Genomic DNA, 19,525 nt, shown 5'->3' with positions numbered 1-19,525 from the left:
AAAAAACAGCGTGGGAAACATGCCTATGTGGTTTCTTGCTGTGAGATGGTAGATTTTATTTCCTTTGAAAAGAGCCAGACCAGCTGTTTCCCCGGCCCCCAAATGTTTATAATAATGTCTTTCTATTTAAAGTGGGTACTTTTTTTGTAGAATAAAATAATACATTTCTCTGTCTCCATTACAGGTAAGCGTCCTCATGAATGCAAGATCTGCAACAAGGCCTTCAAGCATAAGCACCACCTGATTGAGCACAGCCGGCTGCACTCTGGAGAGAAACCCTACCAATGTGACAAGTGCGGCAAGCGCTTCTCTCACTCCGGCTCGTACTCCCAGCACATGAACCACCGCTACGCCTACTGCAGCAAAGACCAGGATCCAGACCAAGACCAGGAGGAGATGCCTCTCACCCCAGGGGTTGGCAGCAATCTCGGGGGCCGCCTCGCCGACGAGACCCCTCTGTCCATGGAGGATACCCAAACTGCGCACTCCTTTCTCAGCGATTCCAGTCTGGATGGAGCTGCAGAGGCCCTCAAGGAGGAGGAGGAGGAAGAGGAGGAGGATAAAGAGGCAGGAGTTAGTGATGGTCATATGGAAGAGGCACATGCGAGTTTGTCAGGAGCAGCAGAGGAGCTGAGAGGCAACCCCATCCGAGGACCTACAGGAGAGAACGGAGTGCAGGATGAGAGAAATGGTTATGATGTGGGAAACCATATTGACAGTGCAGAGAGACAGTTCTGGGGCCGAGACACCGAGGACCAGAATGGAGACTTGGACAAATGTGAACTGAGCCTGGAAATAACAGATTTACCCAGAATAAAAACTTAAGGTGATTTTAATAAGCCAATACAATGCATATACTATATATATATTAAGACTTTTGACACACTTTTCTCCCATATATATGTATATATAAATTACAGCTCCACTGATTTTTTATTTTTTTTTACTTGATGTTACAACATGAAAAAATGCACAAACCTGCCAAAGCATAGGTGGCCTTAAAGTGGATGAAGCCATACAAACAAAATATATGTGACAATACAAATTACAGTATTTTATCATGCTAAATAGACTTGATATAGCGACAATGCCTTTCCTTGTTTTTTGTTTGTTTGTTTTTTTATTTGCCAGGACAGCTAAAAAGCATTCAGGTTAATTCATCTGAGATCATGTCACATCCAGATGTGACATTGAAGACATCTCACGTTTTACACGCTTGCTGCTGCTGACTGTTGCACAACCCATAAAGAAGAGGCCTTTTGTATTTTTATGTCCAGTTTACTATGTTTTTACTTTGTTCAAAACATTTGGACTGTTTACACGTAGATGTACGCCAGTGAGCAGGCTAAGAGATCAGGCCCCGAAGGACAGGATCGATTGCAGGATGAAAGGGCGTCTGCTGTTACTTTAAAGGGACAGTTCACCCTAAAATCGAAAATACATATTTTTCCTCTTACTTGTAGTGTTGTTTATCAGTCTAGATTGTTTTGGCGTGACTTGCCAAGTGTTGTAGATATCAGCTGCAGAGATGTGTGCCGTCTCTTCAGTATAATGGAACTAGATGGCGCTCGGCTTGTGGTGCTCAAACCACCCAAAATGCATTTGAAAACTCAACAGCAATGTGTCTTACCAGAAAAATCATGACCTGGTTGCAGCTCAGCCGAGGAGGATGCCATTACTGTTTACACCTTGCACCGTCACGAGCACCACCTCTCAGCTATGAGTAGAGGCACCCTGTCTTCTGCGTGATGATACAGATGGCAGATGTAGGTCGTGTAGTTCATGAAACTGCTCACATCAAGGTCTGTGGATTATCTTGAGTAAATGGGTCATGATATTTGGAAAAAAACATTGTGTCTCATGCAGCAACATTCTCTAAAATTTCTCTTAATTTTCTGTTAAGAGTTAAAATAAGAGAGGTCAGCTCCAGATGCACGAAAGGTTCTTAACCATCCCAAATCTGCTCTTAACCAGGTGTGCTTAATGATGAATCCTTCTTAATCATAAGTCATGTATTAGCATATGTAATGCTCCCTAAACAGTATGTAAGGGCAGTTAAACAGACTTAAAGTAATTGTGATTGTGTCAGTACTGGTGTGACAGAAACATTTGCCATGACAGTAGCAGTAGTGGAGGACGTATTTAGACCCTTCACTTAAGTAAAAGTACTAATACCACACTGTGAAAACACTGTTACTAGTAAAAGTCCTGCATAGAAAATGTACGCAAGTCTATGCAAGTAAAAGTATGTCAGTACAATCCAGAAACTGTATTTATGTATCAAAAGTAAAAGTACTTGATGCAGGAAAATTAAAATCAATTTAATATCAATTTAATAAATAAGAATAATTAAACAAATTAAAAGGAAAAGCAGCAAGTCCTCATATTTTAAAAAGCTGGAACCAGCATTTTTTCATACTGACGAATTGTTGCACTTGTATTTTTTTTCTTATGGTTTGTGTGCAAATATCTGAATTTATGTAGTGGAGTTAAAACAGTATTTCCTGTTGAAGTGTAGCGGAGTAGAAGTAGAAAGCGGCATGAGATTAAAATAAAATTACGTCAGATATGTACTTTAGTACAGTACTTAAATTACATTTCACCACTGCTCAGCAGAGGGACGCACAGTAACTGAAGTTACAGTAAATACAATTAATGGACCAACTATAGTAGGATTTGTTAAGACCACAAATTTAATAATCCAATCATTATAATGACTCTAAAACATAATCTTGTGCATATTTAAATGTCCCCTAATTTAAAACGTATGTGTCCTCGTGTTGAGTGACAATATGTGGACTGTTCAAACAAGATGTTTACTCTAATCTTGGTAAGAGTGATCTTGCCCGCTTGTAAAATTTTCTCTTACATAAGAGAAGAGCAAAACTAAGAAAACACTGATGAACCCCAGAACTCAATAGTTACAAACAAAATAAGAGAAAATTTGTTCCTATCTTGTTTCTTGCATGAGGCCCATTGCTGTTGAGTTTTTCAAATGTATTTTTATTTTTTTTTGGCACTCTGATCACAACAAGCTGAGTGTGATCTAGTTTCATTATTTTTGAGAGAGCAGACATCTCTGTGGCCGATATCTCCAAAACTCAACTCGACCCAAAACACTGTAGACTGATAAATAGCACTACAGGTAAAAGGAAAATATGTATTTTTAATTTAGGGGTGAGCTGTCCTTTAACATGGAATCAGATTTAGGATCAATCAGTCGCTTGATGCTCAGTTAGTGTATTTATTCTTCCTCATAAGTGCAAGTTATCATTTAATTTCCTGTGGTATTACTTCATACAAATCCTTACCTCTATGAGATGAGCAATAACTTGTAAAATGTCTTACATGAAAATACACACATGCAGCTATTACTTTGTCCCAAAGCCAGTGAGGGCTTGAGAATACATGGAAGTACTCCTTTTATCATTTATGCTGTGAAATCAAAATGTACAACCAGCTCATCTCTTCAGGTTCACGATGGTGCTCAGTGGCTTTGACTAATCAGCAGTCTGTTTAGTAGTTTAGAGCAAGCACGAAAAAGAGGAAGAACTGGAAGGTGGTTATTTATTTCTTTAACAAACAGCAGCGGACTGCACCTTTTTAATTGTATGCCTTGCTAAAGGGGACAGTCATTCCTGCATCTCTGTATGATAAAGGGGGTAAAAGATGAAGTCAGTCTTTGGGGGTTTTTCCTTTGAGGGAGCAATTAAAACTCGCACTGTCTCACTTTTTGTGTTAAAATCACACCAAGCTGCTTTATGTCATTTTACGCTAAAATATCTCCTCTTTCCCCGCAATAATTTACATGTGCTGCAGCCTATTTTCTCAATAGTGTGTTACACATTTTGAGACTCTGTTGAGGTGTGGCGAGAGGGTCAAGACTCAGGACACATGTACCAGCTTTCAACTTCCTCTTTCTGACTGCAGTGTAGTCAACGTGAAAAGTGCCTCAGATGCACTCAGACGCTGTGAGTAATCCAACAAAGCCTTGGTACGTCGAGATAAGACAGTGGTGCATGAGGTGTGACTAAGCTTGTAGCATTCATGCATACCGTGCGCCAAAGACACTTCTTGGTCATAATGTGTGTGTGTGTGTGTGTTTATCACCAAAGATATGCATATGTGACACGCCAACTGCCGCCCCACTCGTGCGTACTTCCTTACCTGATATTTCTGGGTCAAAAATATAGGCAAGAAATGGGTTACTTTCACTTGGCATCTGCACACTCTTTATAACAAGCAGTGTTTTTTATCTTTTACTGGCACCCTGCAACTTTTGTATTAACTTTTTATATGTTTTCTGCATGTTTGTGGATATTTGTAATAAAATTGTACATACTTTCTCACCAGAATCTTGTATTTTATTGGTTTTTCTTTCTAAAAATCATCAGTTTTTTCTTGTGTTGTAGCCTTTATGAGACTGTGAATATAAGATTTAAGTGTTTAAGTGTTCAATTTTCATTTAGTGGCGATGAAATAGATTGAATTCTGAACTTGTTTTAAATGAGGGAAGTTAAATTATCACTCCTGAACCATCAAAAGCTTTTTAGAATATTAGTAAAGGCATAGATGTGAGGTTAAGATGTGGCCTGGCAACTCAGTTTCCCATCAGAGTAAACAGTTTCCTCCACCACTCATGATCTGCAGCCTGCTTTGTTACACTCACTTTTTTGTGTGTGGCTTTTTTGTGTCTATTTGCATGATGATTCATCAGAGGTGGCTGCTGGGTGCCTGTGAACCTGTGGATGTGGCCGGGGCATGAAGGGGCTGAGCAGCCTCTGCTGGTATTTGATACACTGAGCTTTAGGTTAACGGTTGACTGAGTAAACAATCGGCTAACCGTAACATTAACAAACCATAACGGGTGACGCAGGTCGGTTACTTTTGGGTGCCTTGCATCAGCAGCGTTCAGTCAACTGTGGCACCAACAATCAGTGATGCTGTGACATTTTCCCGATAGCTTTGCTTCCTTTTTTGATGAGTAAGGTGACATTTAATTGAAGAGTGCCTTGACTTTTAATTGTGGTGCACACACATCTCCACAGTCAGACAGCAGCATCATTTGCAACATTGCTGCAAGTCCCATCCACCAGCAACAGGTTGAGGGATCGGGGGCTGAGCATTCTTGAGTTTCGATTCCCTGCCTGACAGTGAAACAGAGCAAGCAGGGCTGACTGTGAAGACTACACAGCTACAGATTCATTAGTGGGCAGAGAAACTGTTGAGTCACTACACTGCACAAGTGCCTCTTCTCAACTGAGTTACAAACAACTTAACAAAGGACAAAAGCCGTGACACACAGTGAGAAAAAGGACTATTGTTTGCCATGTGCCGTCACAGTTGTACCTCCTGCTGCAAGAATAAACAGTGTACAGATTCATTAACATAGAGCTGCCCGAGCAAATTACTATAAAGTACACTTTCTGAAGCAGTTTGGACTATGAAATTTAAATCAGTTTCATGGATGAAAAACATGTAACAGATGAAAATGTTTCACGACCTCGTCGTTCTCTTACATCCATGATTTTTTAATAAATACTTACACACTCTCAGAAACATTTTGTGTTAGTGTTGCAGCAAACAAAATAACTACCCACAGATGCAACATGGCTGTTACATTTCAGCGGTCCATGTATCAAAAATCTGTTGAGAAAATCTCTCCAAATGTTTCTTATCATGTGGAAGCACATTGATATTTTGCATTGTTTTAAACTTATTAATAAATGTTCAGATTTAAATAACGAGGTCAATAAGTCAAAGAAGAAAGAAAGAGAAAAACTGAAGGAAGAAAAAAGACCGGCATGAAAGGACAAAGTAATAGAGTTTGACGTTCGCTGCCAACACACTGCTGATTAGGAGGGAGGGGTGTTTGATTGTGTCTCTGACGGACTGATTCTATTTTAGGGAGTGATTAGCACCATCGCACCAAGTAAAATAAAACACATCACAGAGCTAGAGGCTACGGCAGTTTAACACCACTGCGTTTTTATTGGAAGAAAAAGTCCCTTTAATTTAAGAATTTAGAGAAAGAACAAAGGATACGGTGAAAGTACTTAATGAATGAATGTTTTGAGGGTGCTGTATTTTCTTTGCATGACACGAAAAGCAAAATGCGAGGAGCTCCTGGGACACTCAGCTGTCAAGAAACCAGAAAGAAACTGCTACACTGACTGAGGGATACATGTATAAACTGTGATGACTGTGTGCATACATGCATTTGGATCAAATAAACAAGTGTGGTCGTCTATTTGAGTGAAAAATATTTCAGTGTCAATCAAACATGAGGACGACCTTGGACACACGATGATCAAAAGTTTAGATGACTCCCCATCAATTTCAGCCCCTCCTCACACACACACACTCACGAGTTGAAATAATACGAACATAAAAATGAATAAATACATCTAATAAAACTTTGCAAAATCTATGCCCCCCCCCCCCCTCCGCCTCCTCCTTTGTCCCTCTTCTCTGCTCTTTTTTGTCTTTTGCCAAACCCACAGTCAATATAAAATTACCAAAGCCACAGAGTGAGAGAGTGAGAGGGTTTTGGGGGAAAATCCACATTTTTTAAACATATGCATTTCCAGTTCCTCTTTTGTTCTGTTATTAAAAGCAGCATTTGCACCAATCACAGGGGATGCCTCCGCCCGCTGCGCCTCTGAGGCCTCACATACCTCCACACACTTCCACTATCTCTCACGCGAGCCCCACGCTTGGTACAAACAACCTGACACACACACACATCCTGACTAAATGTCACCAAAAAAGATCAAATCAGTTCACTTTTTCTTTTGTTTTTTTTTATTGCAGGAGAGTTAACAATCAGGTCCAGTCAATATTATAACGACAAACTCTTCATTTCAAAGCAAATGTATCAGTTTGAATTTGGCTAATATATCATATTTAGGGTAAACACTGTATGCAAAGTGCTACTAGTTGACAAAGACGGTATTTCACATATTTACAATATTTTTTTTTAACTTAATCTGAGGAGTTTGAACTAATAAAAATAGAAGACAGATCCAAATTTGTACAATAAGGGAAGGTTCAAAGGTCCACACACACACTACAAAGTACTATTTGGTACGAAGGAACATTTGCTGCCCTGTTGGCACATTCATCCCATCGCTGAAATCATGCTTTGAAGAGTCACACTTCACCTCTGAAGTATGACATTAACATAAAAACTCTTCATCCAAACACTGTATAACTTCAGCAGGGACACGGGCACATTTACACGCCCAGCTAGCTTCCTGCTTGTTTGCATATTTTACAGTATATCCTCTGCTTTCCACTGCAGGTGTGATCTGTCCATCCTTTGCTGCAAGAGGTGCTGGTGCATGTGTTTTTCACAGTGAGATGGTTCTGCTAAGTTTCAGTGCTACGTTAAGACACAACCTTCCTCACAATCCTTGATAAATAACCGGTTAATCGTCAGCTAGCTGGAGGAGATTTATCACTTTTATGGCTTTTATTTATCCCGACTGAGTCTGAAACATCAAGGAAAAGTGACAAGGTAGGCGTCTGCTCCAGCAGTAAGGAACACCGAGGCTGCACTCCACATCTGCAGTCAAAGACACAAGTATTGCAGCTAAAATTGGTTTGTTTTACTATTATTGTTTTAGCGTGGCTCTATATGGAGGCCAGATGTCATGATTAGCAGCTTTCTGTCCTGGTTCTTTCTACCCCGTAATTATCTTTCGATGTGAAACCCATTTTACACCACATGAGTCAACAGGCAAAGAGGACAAACGCTGCACTACTTGTGCTTTCTTGTGATCTGGAGGAGCTTTTCGGAATCCCCCCTCTCCCCGCCTCCTCTGTCCGAAAAGATCAAGAGGGGCCCTGTGTTCCAAAGATGTGGTCAAACTCGCTAAGGATGAGCTCCACCGCCTGGTTCTGGTAAACCATATTCACCGCCATGTTGCCGTTGTCCCGCTCTGGACGCATCAGGGTCGGGCCAAACACAATGCCGATGTTCTGGGTGGTCATTCGGTTCGTATCTGAGCGCTCCAACACTCTGCAGAGAGAAAGGAAGAGGTTTAACGTTTAAAATATTAACAGAAAATAAAACATAAAAGGAACAAAAGGGCTCCAGAGTCTGAATTGTTTCAGCTTGTGGACTTTAATTTCTGGTCACGTTAACAGGATGCTTCATGGGATGACAGTGTCAGTCAGGCCACCACTTTGGGCCCAGATTGAAACATCCCTGCAACTGTTTGATGGATTGCCATGAAATCTTTTGCACAGGCTTTAATGGTCTTCAGATGATGTTTCCTAATAACTCTTTTTGTGATGCCCTGACATTTTGTCAAGCACCACCATGAGGTTGACATTTGTGGTTTTGAGTGAAATGTCTCAACAACTTTGGACGGATTACAATAAAATTTTGATACACAGCAAGCGGCAACCTCCAGGGCTGAAAGATGGAGCTGATGCAGAAGTGCCAAAAACTGCAGTTCCTCAAATGGCCACTTGGGGGTGGCTCCAAAAGCAAAGCCAAACTTTACAGCCTGGTACAAAAAATCGTTTTCATCTCTATTCTCTATTGCTAATTTCAACATTCATTTCAACTGTACGGATGTGAATTTTTACAGAACCCACCCGTTTACATTTTATGAAGGCTTAAAGTTATGTATAATTAAGGGCCGGCTACTTTGAGTGACAGGCTGTATGCCAATAGTGTCCTCGGCTTGGCGATGGCGAAGGACAAAATACCATACTTGAGGCATCAAAATGGCATTCCACAAACCAATAGGTGACGTCACGGTAGCTACTTCCATTATTTTTATAAAGTCTGTTCGTACACACATTCAGCTCCCACTATTGATTGTATAAAGTTATGAACGTAACCACTCATTGGTTTGTAGACTCACTTTGTGAAGTCTTACGTTTAGCATTTTGGCCTTTGTCACCTTGGATTTTTAGAGCCAGAAGTGAACCATATTTGGGCAAGAGAGTGGAGATAACCCTAAGGCTAGCTGCTAGCTTAGTTAGCACAATGTGTTTACAGTATATTGTTAACTGTAAAAATACTGATGCTATTTTTTACTAGCAAAAAACAGGCTTAAAACCATTCAACAAAAATGTACTTACGAAAAAACTGAATATTGAGTACAACCAAACGCTGAAGAAGACTTTTAGGGGATCAAAAAATTACAATTAAATTTAATGAACTGAAAACACACTGAAATAGCTACAGCTATGGCTACGGCTATTCTCTGTGAGTCTGGGGTTACACCATGGTTATGTTACCTTACAAATGCTGCTGCTGCGGTGATGAAGTGTCAAAAAACAGCACCCACCTGTCACTCTAAGCAGCCATACCCTCAATTAAGCATAACTTCAAACCATAATAAAATGTAAACGGGTGACTTATATAAAAATTCACCCTCTGTACAGTTAGGGTTGCTTGCTTCCCACTCAGGAAGAATTGTAATAACTTGTAGTGACTGGTGATCTTTTCAGCCATCATCAGAATCAAAACTAATTCAAAACTAATGACATTCCCATCAGGCTCAGCCCTACTTTGTGTTTAGTGCTAAATAGCAAATTTTAGCATGCTAACATGCTAACTAAGACTGAGAACATGGTAAACAAACCAGCTAAATGTTAGCTTTGTCATTGTGGTCATGTTAGCATGCTGACATTAGCATTTATCTCAAAGCAACACCGTGCATGACTCGTGTGGCTGTGGACTCTTTGGGGCCTGCAGGCACATACAGTAGATGTCTGCTAACTGCCCATACAGCTTCAAGCCTGCGGTCAGCGTGTGACATCTTTATACTTCTTAAAAACTCCGGACGGTAACTTGAAAGAATCAGCGTCCACCAGTGACATCTTGTTTTCGCATACATGTTCGTGTCCATGTATCTGGACTTTACAGTCTAAATTTGTGCACATAAATGTCTAAATCCACCGCCTGTATCCACCTATGTTGGTGTGTGTGAGTGTGTGTGTGTGTGATCGGGGGGGGACTGAGGAATGGGTTTAAGCCACAGCATGAGGCATTCTTCTAAAAATGCCATTCCCACCAAGCCACAGAAGCAGCCAGCAATTGCTCAAAACTTCCACATTAAAAAGAAAGGAGGAAAAAAGAGAGAGAGGGAGAGGAGAGGGAAGAGAGGAGAAAAAAAAAAACACGGAACGAGCGAGGGAGAGGGCGAGGAGAGAGAAAAGAGAGAGGTTCCAGTGGTGGCGGCGGTGGTGTTGGTATGCCTTCCAGCAGACGAACCACAAGGCTCCCATGGGACCTTCGAGGCAAGGAGGAGAGCGCGGGGGGAAGGCGGAGGGAGGAGGGAGGAAAAAGGAGAAAGGGATGGAAAGAGGAGGAAGAGGGGAGGAAGAGGAAGAGGAGAAGAAGAGAAGGAAGAGAATGAAGAGGAAGTGAAGGAAACAAAGGTAGCGAGTGAGCGGGAGAAGAGGCGACGGGGGTGATTGAGCGGGGAGATAATAAATGAGAAACAGAGCGAGGGGGGAAAGGAATGACAGCGGGGAGAAAATGAGAGAAAGACACAGAGTTGACAAATTCATGGGGCCCACCACACCCTGGCACAAACATCGGCCTCAGAACACGAACGCTCACCCCTGGAGTGGAAGGAAAACCATAGGCGGTAAAAAACACACATTTTATGTACTGTAAAAGGAACTGGCTCGCAGAACATCGTGCACCATTCATCTTCCTCCAACCTTTTCATCTTCACTGGGACCCAAACTTAACAACAGTGTGATCCTGGTACAGCACTGGCACACTCTGAGAGCTGCGGCCAAAGAATCCCTGACAGGAAAGTACTCTAAACAACGAGGAAACTACTCCCTCTTGTGGTCTGATTCAGGAAGAAAACTTATAAGGAGGAGATTTTATTTTCCTACAAGGGCATCTGGTTCATTCCTTCGTGTTGAAACACCCCAAGGGAATATTCTTGCATTAAGAAATGTGCCAGTTTCAGGGCAGAGACGAATGGCAGAAACAGCACAGACAAAGACAAACACACCAGCGGAGATGTACCGTACGCGGTTTCTTACTCCCGCCCTCTCACCGTTTGAGATGGCGACACATGAACCGCAGAGTGTCATGGTTTGGAGGAGGCATGTTGAGCACCAGACACTTCAGACGATCCACTTTGTCCATGTAGTCCGACATCTCTGCAACACAGAGCGAAGATCTGTCAGATCGCAATAAATGTCATCGTTTGCATTCCATGTCATGAACTTTATTGGCAACGAAAATCTGATTTACATCTGCTAACTGATATCACATGTGCTGTATTAGCACGCACCGTCTAATCTGATGAAGCAGCGTGTAATTATCAACTATCACCACTGTAGTTTGCTAAACAGTAAACTGATCACTCCCTGTGAAATAAAAAAAGGCCCATGGATTGATAAGAATTCAAACCAAGAATGCATTTGTTAGCACTTTATAATGTGCAAGTTCATTTTTACTTAATGTAATTTATTTTTAAATGCCAGATTGCTGTATCTACTGTTTCAGGATAAGTCAGAGATGTTACACAGTCCTGTATCGCAGAAGTTCATGTGAATTGATTGATGAAAAATGCAGTTTTCATTGGATTAAAACACTGATCAGTGACGTGAGCCTACTCAAAGTGAGTGTACGGCTGATTTACTTTATTCCTGAACGCAATAGACCTACATTGTTTTCCAAAACTATTAAAAACATTCTTGAGCTACACTGGATGACATGTTTCCTTTATTATGATGCCGTAATTCAGATGTGTCAAACTTATTTTAGTTAATGGACCATATACAGCCCAATCTGATCTCAAGTGGGCCGCACCGGTAAAACCGCTGCATCTGAAATTAAAAACCTGACAGAACTCAAGGTTTTTAACTCACATGTAAAGCAATGGCATACACGTGTGGACATGTGCACATACACACAAATACACAAAGACTGCGTACTTAAAGAACATAGTAACTGTTAATTGTTTTTTGTCTCTGTTCTTACTGTGGTCTTTTTGAGGTCTTCTTTTTGACTCAGTCTTTGCCTGTATTTTACTGTATATGTTGTGTTTTCTAAAATTCTAATAGCATAACAAGGGACAGACATTGCAAATTAGCCATGGATAGAAACCTGTATACATTGCATCTACTTTGTATTTTACATATGAGGCAGCGTTTTATGCATTTGTCCTCGTCAAATAAACAAGTAAATAAAACAACCCATAAAAACAGCACCTCCAAATTCTTTCCTTTCTTTTACTGTAAAGAAGTACGTTCTTCATCCATTTACAAAAAGATGATGAAAAGCCTGAGATGTCATCAGGAAAAATAAGTGCAATTTCAACAATATGTCTTGTTTTTTCCACAATGAGTCAGTCTGCTACACTGGTTCCCACCCTGTGAGTCCTGACCCCACCTATGGGTCACTGAAGCTTCACAGGGAGTCACAAGGCCATTTTGTGTGAGAGGCTGTGACTTAATGCACATGAATTTCTTCTTATTTCTATTTGTAGACCAAAATAAAATTCTATTTTTTTTTCAGTTCTGTGAAGCAAACTAAATGTAATTGTTATTTCTCAAGTTAAGATTAAAGATATAAACTTTAAAATATATATTTATTCAAAGGGCCTTCACTCTCTGCTTAACAGTCTTGTCCTGCATTAGAAAAGCAGTTAAAATAACCGAAGAGCCAATAGAACAATGGCCAAGCGTCGGGGGAGCCCGGTCTCACCCCGAAGTCGTTGAAATCAAGCGCTTGAGCAGTGATTTGCGGCGTCAGAAACCAACCAAAAAAAGGCATCCTTTAACGTCAGCATGATACATGGCCGGTTGCCGTTATAGTTTAATGGTGCCCGGTGGCGTCAGACAGACACGCAGCAGGACAAAAGTTAAGGCAGTGAAAGTCTGACTGGGGTCGGTGGGAGGGGTGGTGGATGGGTCCAACAAACACAGACTTTAACCCAGGAGAGTGGTGTCTGTGTCCCGAAAGATTATAAAGCCAAACCCTGTTCTTTTTTCCTAAACCCAACCATGTGTGTTTGTTGTTGAAGGAAGAAAACGTTAATTTGTGTAGTTGTACCGACGTAGTGCAGACTGCAGACTGCATGCGAACGTTACATTTCCTGTGAAGACAGAAGTGTATTTTGAAAGAAGGCAATGCATGTAACAGACAGAACTTGACACGGTGTCCCAGAACGTCAACTACCAACGCTGCCTGGGTACCTTGCATGTCGTATGTGGATGTGGAAAGTCCATGACCAAACATCAAAATCTGACATGGTCGGAGCAAGAATGTGTTGGTCAGGGAGAAGAAAACACTAAATTCATCAAAAAAAGAAGCCTATTCAGAACATATGATTGTTAAAATTACAGAAAATGATACAGATTACAGAGAATTATATCAAAAGTTCCTAAAAATATCAAGAAAACTAATCTGTGATGCAACATTCATGGGAAATAATCTCAAAATTCACCCGTATTTCTCATTTTCACAAACTACCTGCAGCTATTTGAGTTACTTGTACAGCTTAGCATTGAATTTCATATGAAACAACCATGAAACATGTCACTTAGTCAGGGGTTGTAAGTTTACTCAATAATAGAAAAGAGGTCCCTTAAGGAATTTTTAATTAATTTAATTTAATTTAATTTATTTTTTTTAATTTTATATACTTTATTAATCCCCGAGGGGAAATTCAATTTTTCACTCTGTTGTCAATTACACACAGGTCCGAACACACACATGCACAAACTGGACCTATACATGCACTAAGTGGAGAGATGTCAGAGTGGGCTGCCCATGACAGGCGCTCTGAGCGGTTGGGGGGTTCGGTGCCTTGCTCAGGGGCACCTCGGCAGTGCCCAGGAGGTGAACTGGCACCTCTCCAGCTACCAGTCCACGCTCCATATTTTGGTCCGGACGGGGACTTGAACAGGCGACCCTCCGGTTCCCAACCCAAGTCCCTATGGACTGAGCTACTGCCGCCCCAAACAACACTACACTCCTGTGTAGTAATGCTGGCATCACCACATCAAACTAAAGTGGAGGACGCAGGTTAAGTTATCCCCGCCTTACAAACCATTTGCAAATATAAAGTTTTGGCAGTGCCTTGCTCTGACAGAAGTCTGATACAGGTTCTTTTGTACTGAAGCTGCTGATTGACAATACTTGGCTTAATATCTTTAAACCACAGTAAGTGACCACAGTAAGTATTCCTCAATTTTAAGAGAGCTGTATTAGTATCAGCATATTATATGAAGTAACCTGCTCACTGTTTAACTTGCTCCTGAAACCTGACACCTCTCAGCCTTCACAGGTGCATCAATATTTGATGTGCAAAGTCACCCAGGGGGCCAGATTGGACCCTTTGGCGGGCTGGCTCCAGCCTGTGAGCTGTATGTTTCACACCCCTGCTGTAAATACTCATGAGAACAAATATGTATTGAAAATATGTATTAATCCGCAGCTGTAAATAGTCCCCAGAAAAATGCACTGCTTGGTTCTTTTTGGGTAACCTTTGCGTCTACAGAGTCCTGCTGTTTTAGGAAAATATTTGGCTTTTTCAAAAATTCCAACCACATATTCACGGCTTGTTTTTAGATGTTTACGTCTGAATGGAGTGCCACAGACACAGACACAGACAGAAACTTGTAAAGTAGTAAAAAATGAACGGTTGGTTTTGGTCTTCACATGGCATTTGTTGACAAGAAAAAATATAGAATAACACATATGAGCCGAGGAGTCGTGTGAAAAAATGCAGTATTTATACTGTGAGGATTTTCTTTTGCAATAAAACTATCACCTCATTTTAATTCAATACTGCTCAATAAATTTCAGCTTTGTCAGTATGTAATTATTCTCCTCTCGCCTTGGAACTGGTGCAATTTTCTTTTCGGGAAGCGCCATTTTATTTTATTGTGTCCATATATCTCTCATGACATAGTGTGGGGTGCTGTGCAACATTTTCTAGAGGGGGGAAACAAAAAGTGCCGTAAATACAGTATATTCTGTAATGATGAAAACGACTTTCACCACAGCTTGACAAAGTGTGAAAGCACCCGAGTAAAGAAGGGGTGAGCTCTCTAACACACACAGTCCTGGTTTTGACTCATTAAAACCACAGCAGTGTTGTGAGCTTTCAAAATAAAAGCACAGCGGAGGAAAAATATTAAGATTAAAAAGTATCCTCTGCAGGTGTCCTGGTGGCCGAAAGCAGTGGTTCTCAAACCTTTTTTCAATAACGTAACCCTTTTGAAATATGTTATTTTTAAGCATTTTTCCTATCTTTAATGGTGATTTTTTTAAACTGTAAACCATTTAGTAATTAATTTCCCCTTTAATATCTGTTTTCTCTTTACTCTTTTCTGTATCCTTTATTATGTTTAATAATTCAAATAATTTTGGTTTAATTTCATACAAACTTTGTGAGTAGATAACTGAAGAGGTGCTTTAATTTCTACCTCAAATAGGACTCAACGATTGTTTTCATTGTCGATAAATTTGTATGTTATTTTCTCACTTAGTTGTGTGTCAGTGTGTCAAGTGCAAAGTGTCAATCAGTGTTTCCTACAGTCCAAGATGACATCTTAAATCCTAAAAATCCTAAAAATTTTGTCCACAACCCAAAAATCTGTACTTTACTTGAGTATATGTTTTTGGGAACTTATGGCTATTGCTCTTGTTGATGTTTTTGTTATGTCTTGTTGTGCGTCGTAACCTCTATGTCTTGTTTTCAGGAATCTGTGTTGCTGCCTTTCTTGGCCAGGATTCTCTTGTAAAAGAGATTTTAATCTCAATGAATCTATTACCTGGTTAAATAAAGGTTAATAAAAAAATAAAAAATAACTTTTTCTCTACTACATTTAAAAGACAAATATTGTACTTTGAGCTCCACTACATTTTTAGGAAGCTTTTCTTTACTTTGAAGCACAGATTTAAAGTCAGTTTTTCTTCTCTTAAACATGATAGGCCATACAGTTTGTTCATCACAGGAAAAACACCAATCACAGTGAAGTACTCCTACGCCTGTCAGTAGAGTTCAAAGTGCTGCTGCTGACGACAGTGGCTGTCTTTCTGTCGATCCAGTTGTATCTCTATAGACATTTCTGCTGGCTTTGTAGCATATCCTACAAGCTTTTTATTCTGCAAGCAAGTTAATGCATTCACAAAGTTGTTTGAGAGTCATTAGGCTCTGTGAATGTGTTGTGGTAATGATACAACAAATGTGTTGACCTTAAAAAGAAAATGTACTTTTAATTACTTCAGTGTTTTTAAAATCAAGCACTGCAATACTTTAAGTCAAGTAAAAATTTAACTGAACAACTTTTACTTGGAGTATGTATACTTTGACTCAAGTAATAGAGTTGTATGTTTTTTCCACAACTATAAAGCAGAAAAGAAATTTATTGTTGACAATGAAATGATAAATCATTGCAGCTCTAACCTCAGACTGATCAAAGATGAGTGTCATTCTGTGTGAAGTGACACTCCACATAAAGGGAGGGTTCATACAGTAAAATAAGCTGGGGCTGAAACTGGTCACTCACTGACTGTCTCCACGATGTCGGTGAAGAAGCCGAAGGGCACGAGGGGCTCAGGAAGCTCACGAAAGAAAAGTTTCAAAGCTCCTGTGATGACATGAATGTCCTCCCAGTCACTCTCGTCCAAATTCAGCTTCTCCTCTGAGAGACAGGGAGAAAGAAGACAGGGTCAGCGGAAGGCAATGTGAAAAACAGAGACAAAGAGTTTGAATTAAAGAGAGAAAGAAGTGGAGTTAGTACAGTCACAGTCTCGTTTAGTGAACAACAACAGAACAGAGTGAATTCATGTCAGTGCTGAGGCGTAACACGAAGGCTTGTAGCTGCAGGAGAGAGATAGAAATGGTCTGTGAAAGTCAGAGAAAACACAGAAGCAGAAACACATGTAAAGCACACATTTTCTCCAAATCCAGGCCTGACCAATGCTTCTCAAATTGCATCATAAAAACCAAAAGAAAAAAAAAGAAAGAGCTTTAATTACAGCTCAGTGTTTACGACACAAATAAGTATCTAATGATGAGAAACATGAGCCAGTGTGAGATACTGCTGAGAGATTAGAGCACTTCACGGTACACAAGCAGCAGCTGATTCTCCGCGTCGTCCACTTGGTGGCAGCCATGCGCCATGTGGGGCGCCGCTGTACAACCTGCTGCGTGTTATTACATCAGAAAACTTAAAGCAGAAAAGCCTCAGGGACACACATACATTAAGCAAATGGTAGCACAACCAGCAAACTGTTCAGTGCACGTCTGTGCCGCTGCTCAGCTCTGCGGATCAGTCTCTGTGTGTGTGTGTGTGTGTGTGTGTGTGGTTTTTTGACTGAGGTGTTCACATTATGCAACACATGATGCACAAGAACAAGCTGGCTGAGTAACACGTGAAAGTGGCTGGTTTTACCCTTGTCAAGTCTGAATCTACCTTGTACCAAATCTGCCGGGAACATGTAACGGCCGTCTGTAGTCACCGCTCGCTCTGCAAAAACCAACAGTTACTCAGTGGGCTTCGTCCACTTTAACAGAAGTATGTCATGAAGTGGGAGACAAGCAGGTGTGTGTTGTGGTTATACAATATCATATGTAATCAAAATGTACAGAAAAAGCATCAGATGGCATTTATCTTGATTCTAAGTGGCTGAAAAAACAAGAAGAGACAGCATTTAATGATCTCTGATGATCTCCTGCCTCCACTTCTCTCCTCCCACAACTTCCTTGCAGCTTTCATTCATCGTCAGAGACTAAATTAATCAGCATTAGTCATCAATACAGATCAAGTTTATCCCCCTCCTTCCCTTCATCCTCACCGTGGTCGACCAGGAAGCGTAGTTTCTGAATCACTGCCAGGTTCCCTGATACTCTGTAGATGCCGTCAGTGTCCAGTCCTGCAACGAACCGCACAGATCATTGGTGAGATCACTGGTGTGTCTGGGCATCTAATAACACTTAAGAAGATTAGTACCACAACCAAACCGAGGCATTTTCCATGATTTAAAGCCTGACTTCATGAGTGTAAGATAAAAATAGCTCAGATTTTAAGGCAGTCGGAGCTGATATAATTGTTTTGCTTTTCTGTACATCAATAATTTAGTACGTCTGGGAAGTTTGTTTTGTTGCATAAGTGCCCAAAAGTCAAGCAAAAGCACATTCTGACACTTTTAGACATCTAAAACATTTTTTAAAAAGTTACATTTTTTCACATCACATAAACCCTGATGAGTGCTTTTAAACTTCCTCTCAACATTTCACAGTGTGATCGCTGATGGAGTGCATAAGCAGTTTTGTTTTGACATTGAGTTTCTGCTTTTTCCACAATGGATCCAATGTCAGAAGTTGTAGAACAAGTCAGACCTTGTGACCCATTGATTTTTAACATCCTCAAATTATATTTTTCCTTACTAACAACACATCTCATAAAGAGAAGTCAGGCTTTTGTTGTAAATTGATGATTAATATTCTGTCAGAGACACAAGGAACCACTGACTATCGCCAAACCCACCAAACTCCATTTAAATTAACAAAAAAATGTAGAAAGTCAAAAGTCATTTTAGCGTCTATAGTGCCAGCATATCTTCACGCCTAACTTGGTGAATTCAGGGTTTATTTTAACCAAACCAGGGCTGGTGATTGTTGGAACAGTGCAAAGATGAATCAGAATGGGTTTTGTGAGTTGTATGTTGATTCTGTCGACTTTGAATAAAGTGTGTTTTACCATGATATAATTAATGTTTATTTAAAGGGAGTCCGGTGGATTTGGCGATGGCTATTTCAGGGCTGTTTCTGGCTGAATAAAAAGGATCCTACTCTTTAAAAAAGGTCTATCTCTGTATAGATCCTTCCCATCATGTTGTCAAACACTTACAGTAACAATCTGAGCCTATCAGTGGCAAAAACAAGCACTTTAAGTGGATGTAAAATGACGGTGCGCTGCTGGCTACAGCCCTCTCGCTCAATACTGGCCCACTTTAAAAACCCATTAGTCAGTTAAACACAATACAATGGAAACACTCTGGGTTGAAAACAACCAAAGTTTCCCTTTAACCCTGCATTGGTCATTGGTTGAATTAAGTTTAATCACAAATTAGTCTGCCAGGATTTTATAATCTGTATAATAGCTGAAATGATTTGTCAATTAAATAGCTGATAAACAGGAAATGGATCTGCATCAGTTTTCATAATCAATACATCTTAATTTTCTAAGCATAAAATGGTTCCAAAAAATGATGGCAAATTTAATATCTTTGGGTTTTCACCTGCTGGTCGGACAAAGTAAAAAACAAGAAGACTTCACCTCAAGTTCTGGGAAATAGTGTTGGCTTTTTTTCACTACTTTTCTGTCATTTTATAGACCAGATATTTTTTATAATAATATATATTATTGTATATTAATAAAATGAATAACCAGATTTATCAATACCAAAAATAAAAAATGATTATTTTCAAGATAAAACCACTCATAAACAACATTTAACAGGACACAAAAAGGGAGAAACATCAGCTAGAATAATAGAGGAGGAACTTCTCTT

At 40.2% G+C, this 19,525-nt stretch overlaps 2 protein-coding genes across 6 annotated transcripts in view; one reads left to right on the top strand and one right to left on the bottom strand.

The window, feature by feature from the left end:
• LOC126386609 (zinc finger E-box-binding homeobox 2-like) overlaps positions 1 to 4,345 on the top strand; it is a 31,492-nt gene extending 27,147 nt beyond the window's left edge. Inside the window, exon 8 of the mRNA XM_050039035.1 lies at positions 185 to 4,345. Coding sequence (XP_049894992.1) covers positions 185 to 825 — 641 coding nt within the window. The 3' untranslated portion in view covers positions 826 to 4,345. The remainder of the gene's footprint in view (positions 1 to 184) is intronic.
• Positions 4,346 to 6,794: 2,449 nt separating this feature from the next.
• The window catches only part of arhgap9 (Rho GTPase activating protein 9), a 67,203-nt gene continuing 54,472 nt past the window's right edge, over positions 6,795 to 19,525 (bottom strand). For 3 of the 5 annotated variants that reach the window (XM_050038538.1, XM_050038541.1, XM_050038539.1), the window contains 5 exons: positions 17,807 to 17,884; positions 17,404 to 17,478; positions 16,516 to 16,650; positions 11,043 to 11,148; positions 6,795 to 8,023 (listed from right to left, as the gene is read on the bottom strand). In XM_050038538.1, coding sequence (XP_049894495.1) covers positions 7,837 to 8,023; positions 11,043 to 11,148; positions 16,516 to 16,650; positions 17,404 to 17,478; positions 17,807 to 17,884 — 581 coding nt within the window. In that variant the 3' untranslated portion in view covers positions 6,795 to 7,836. The remainder of the gene's footprint in view (positions 8,024 to 11,042; positions 11,149 to 16,515; positions 16,651 to 17,403; positions 17,479 to 17,806; positions 17,885 to 19,525) is intronic. The other 2 variants (XM_050038540.1, XM_050038542.1) reach the window with 1 other exon arrangement.

Source organism: Epinephelus moara, chromosome 24 (genome assembly GCF_006386435.1).
Source record: "Epinephelus moara isolate mb chromosome 24, YSFRI_EMoa_1.0, whole genome shotgun sequence".
NCBI lineage: Eukaryota > Metazoa > Chordata > Actinopteri > Perciformes > Serranidae > Epinephelus > Epinephelus moara.
The sequence above is the reverse complement of the archived record's forward strand: the minus strand, read 5'-3'. Positions and strand labels throughout refer to the sequence as shown.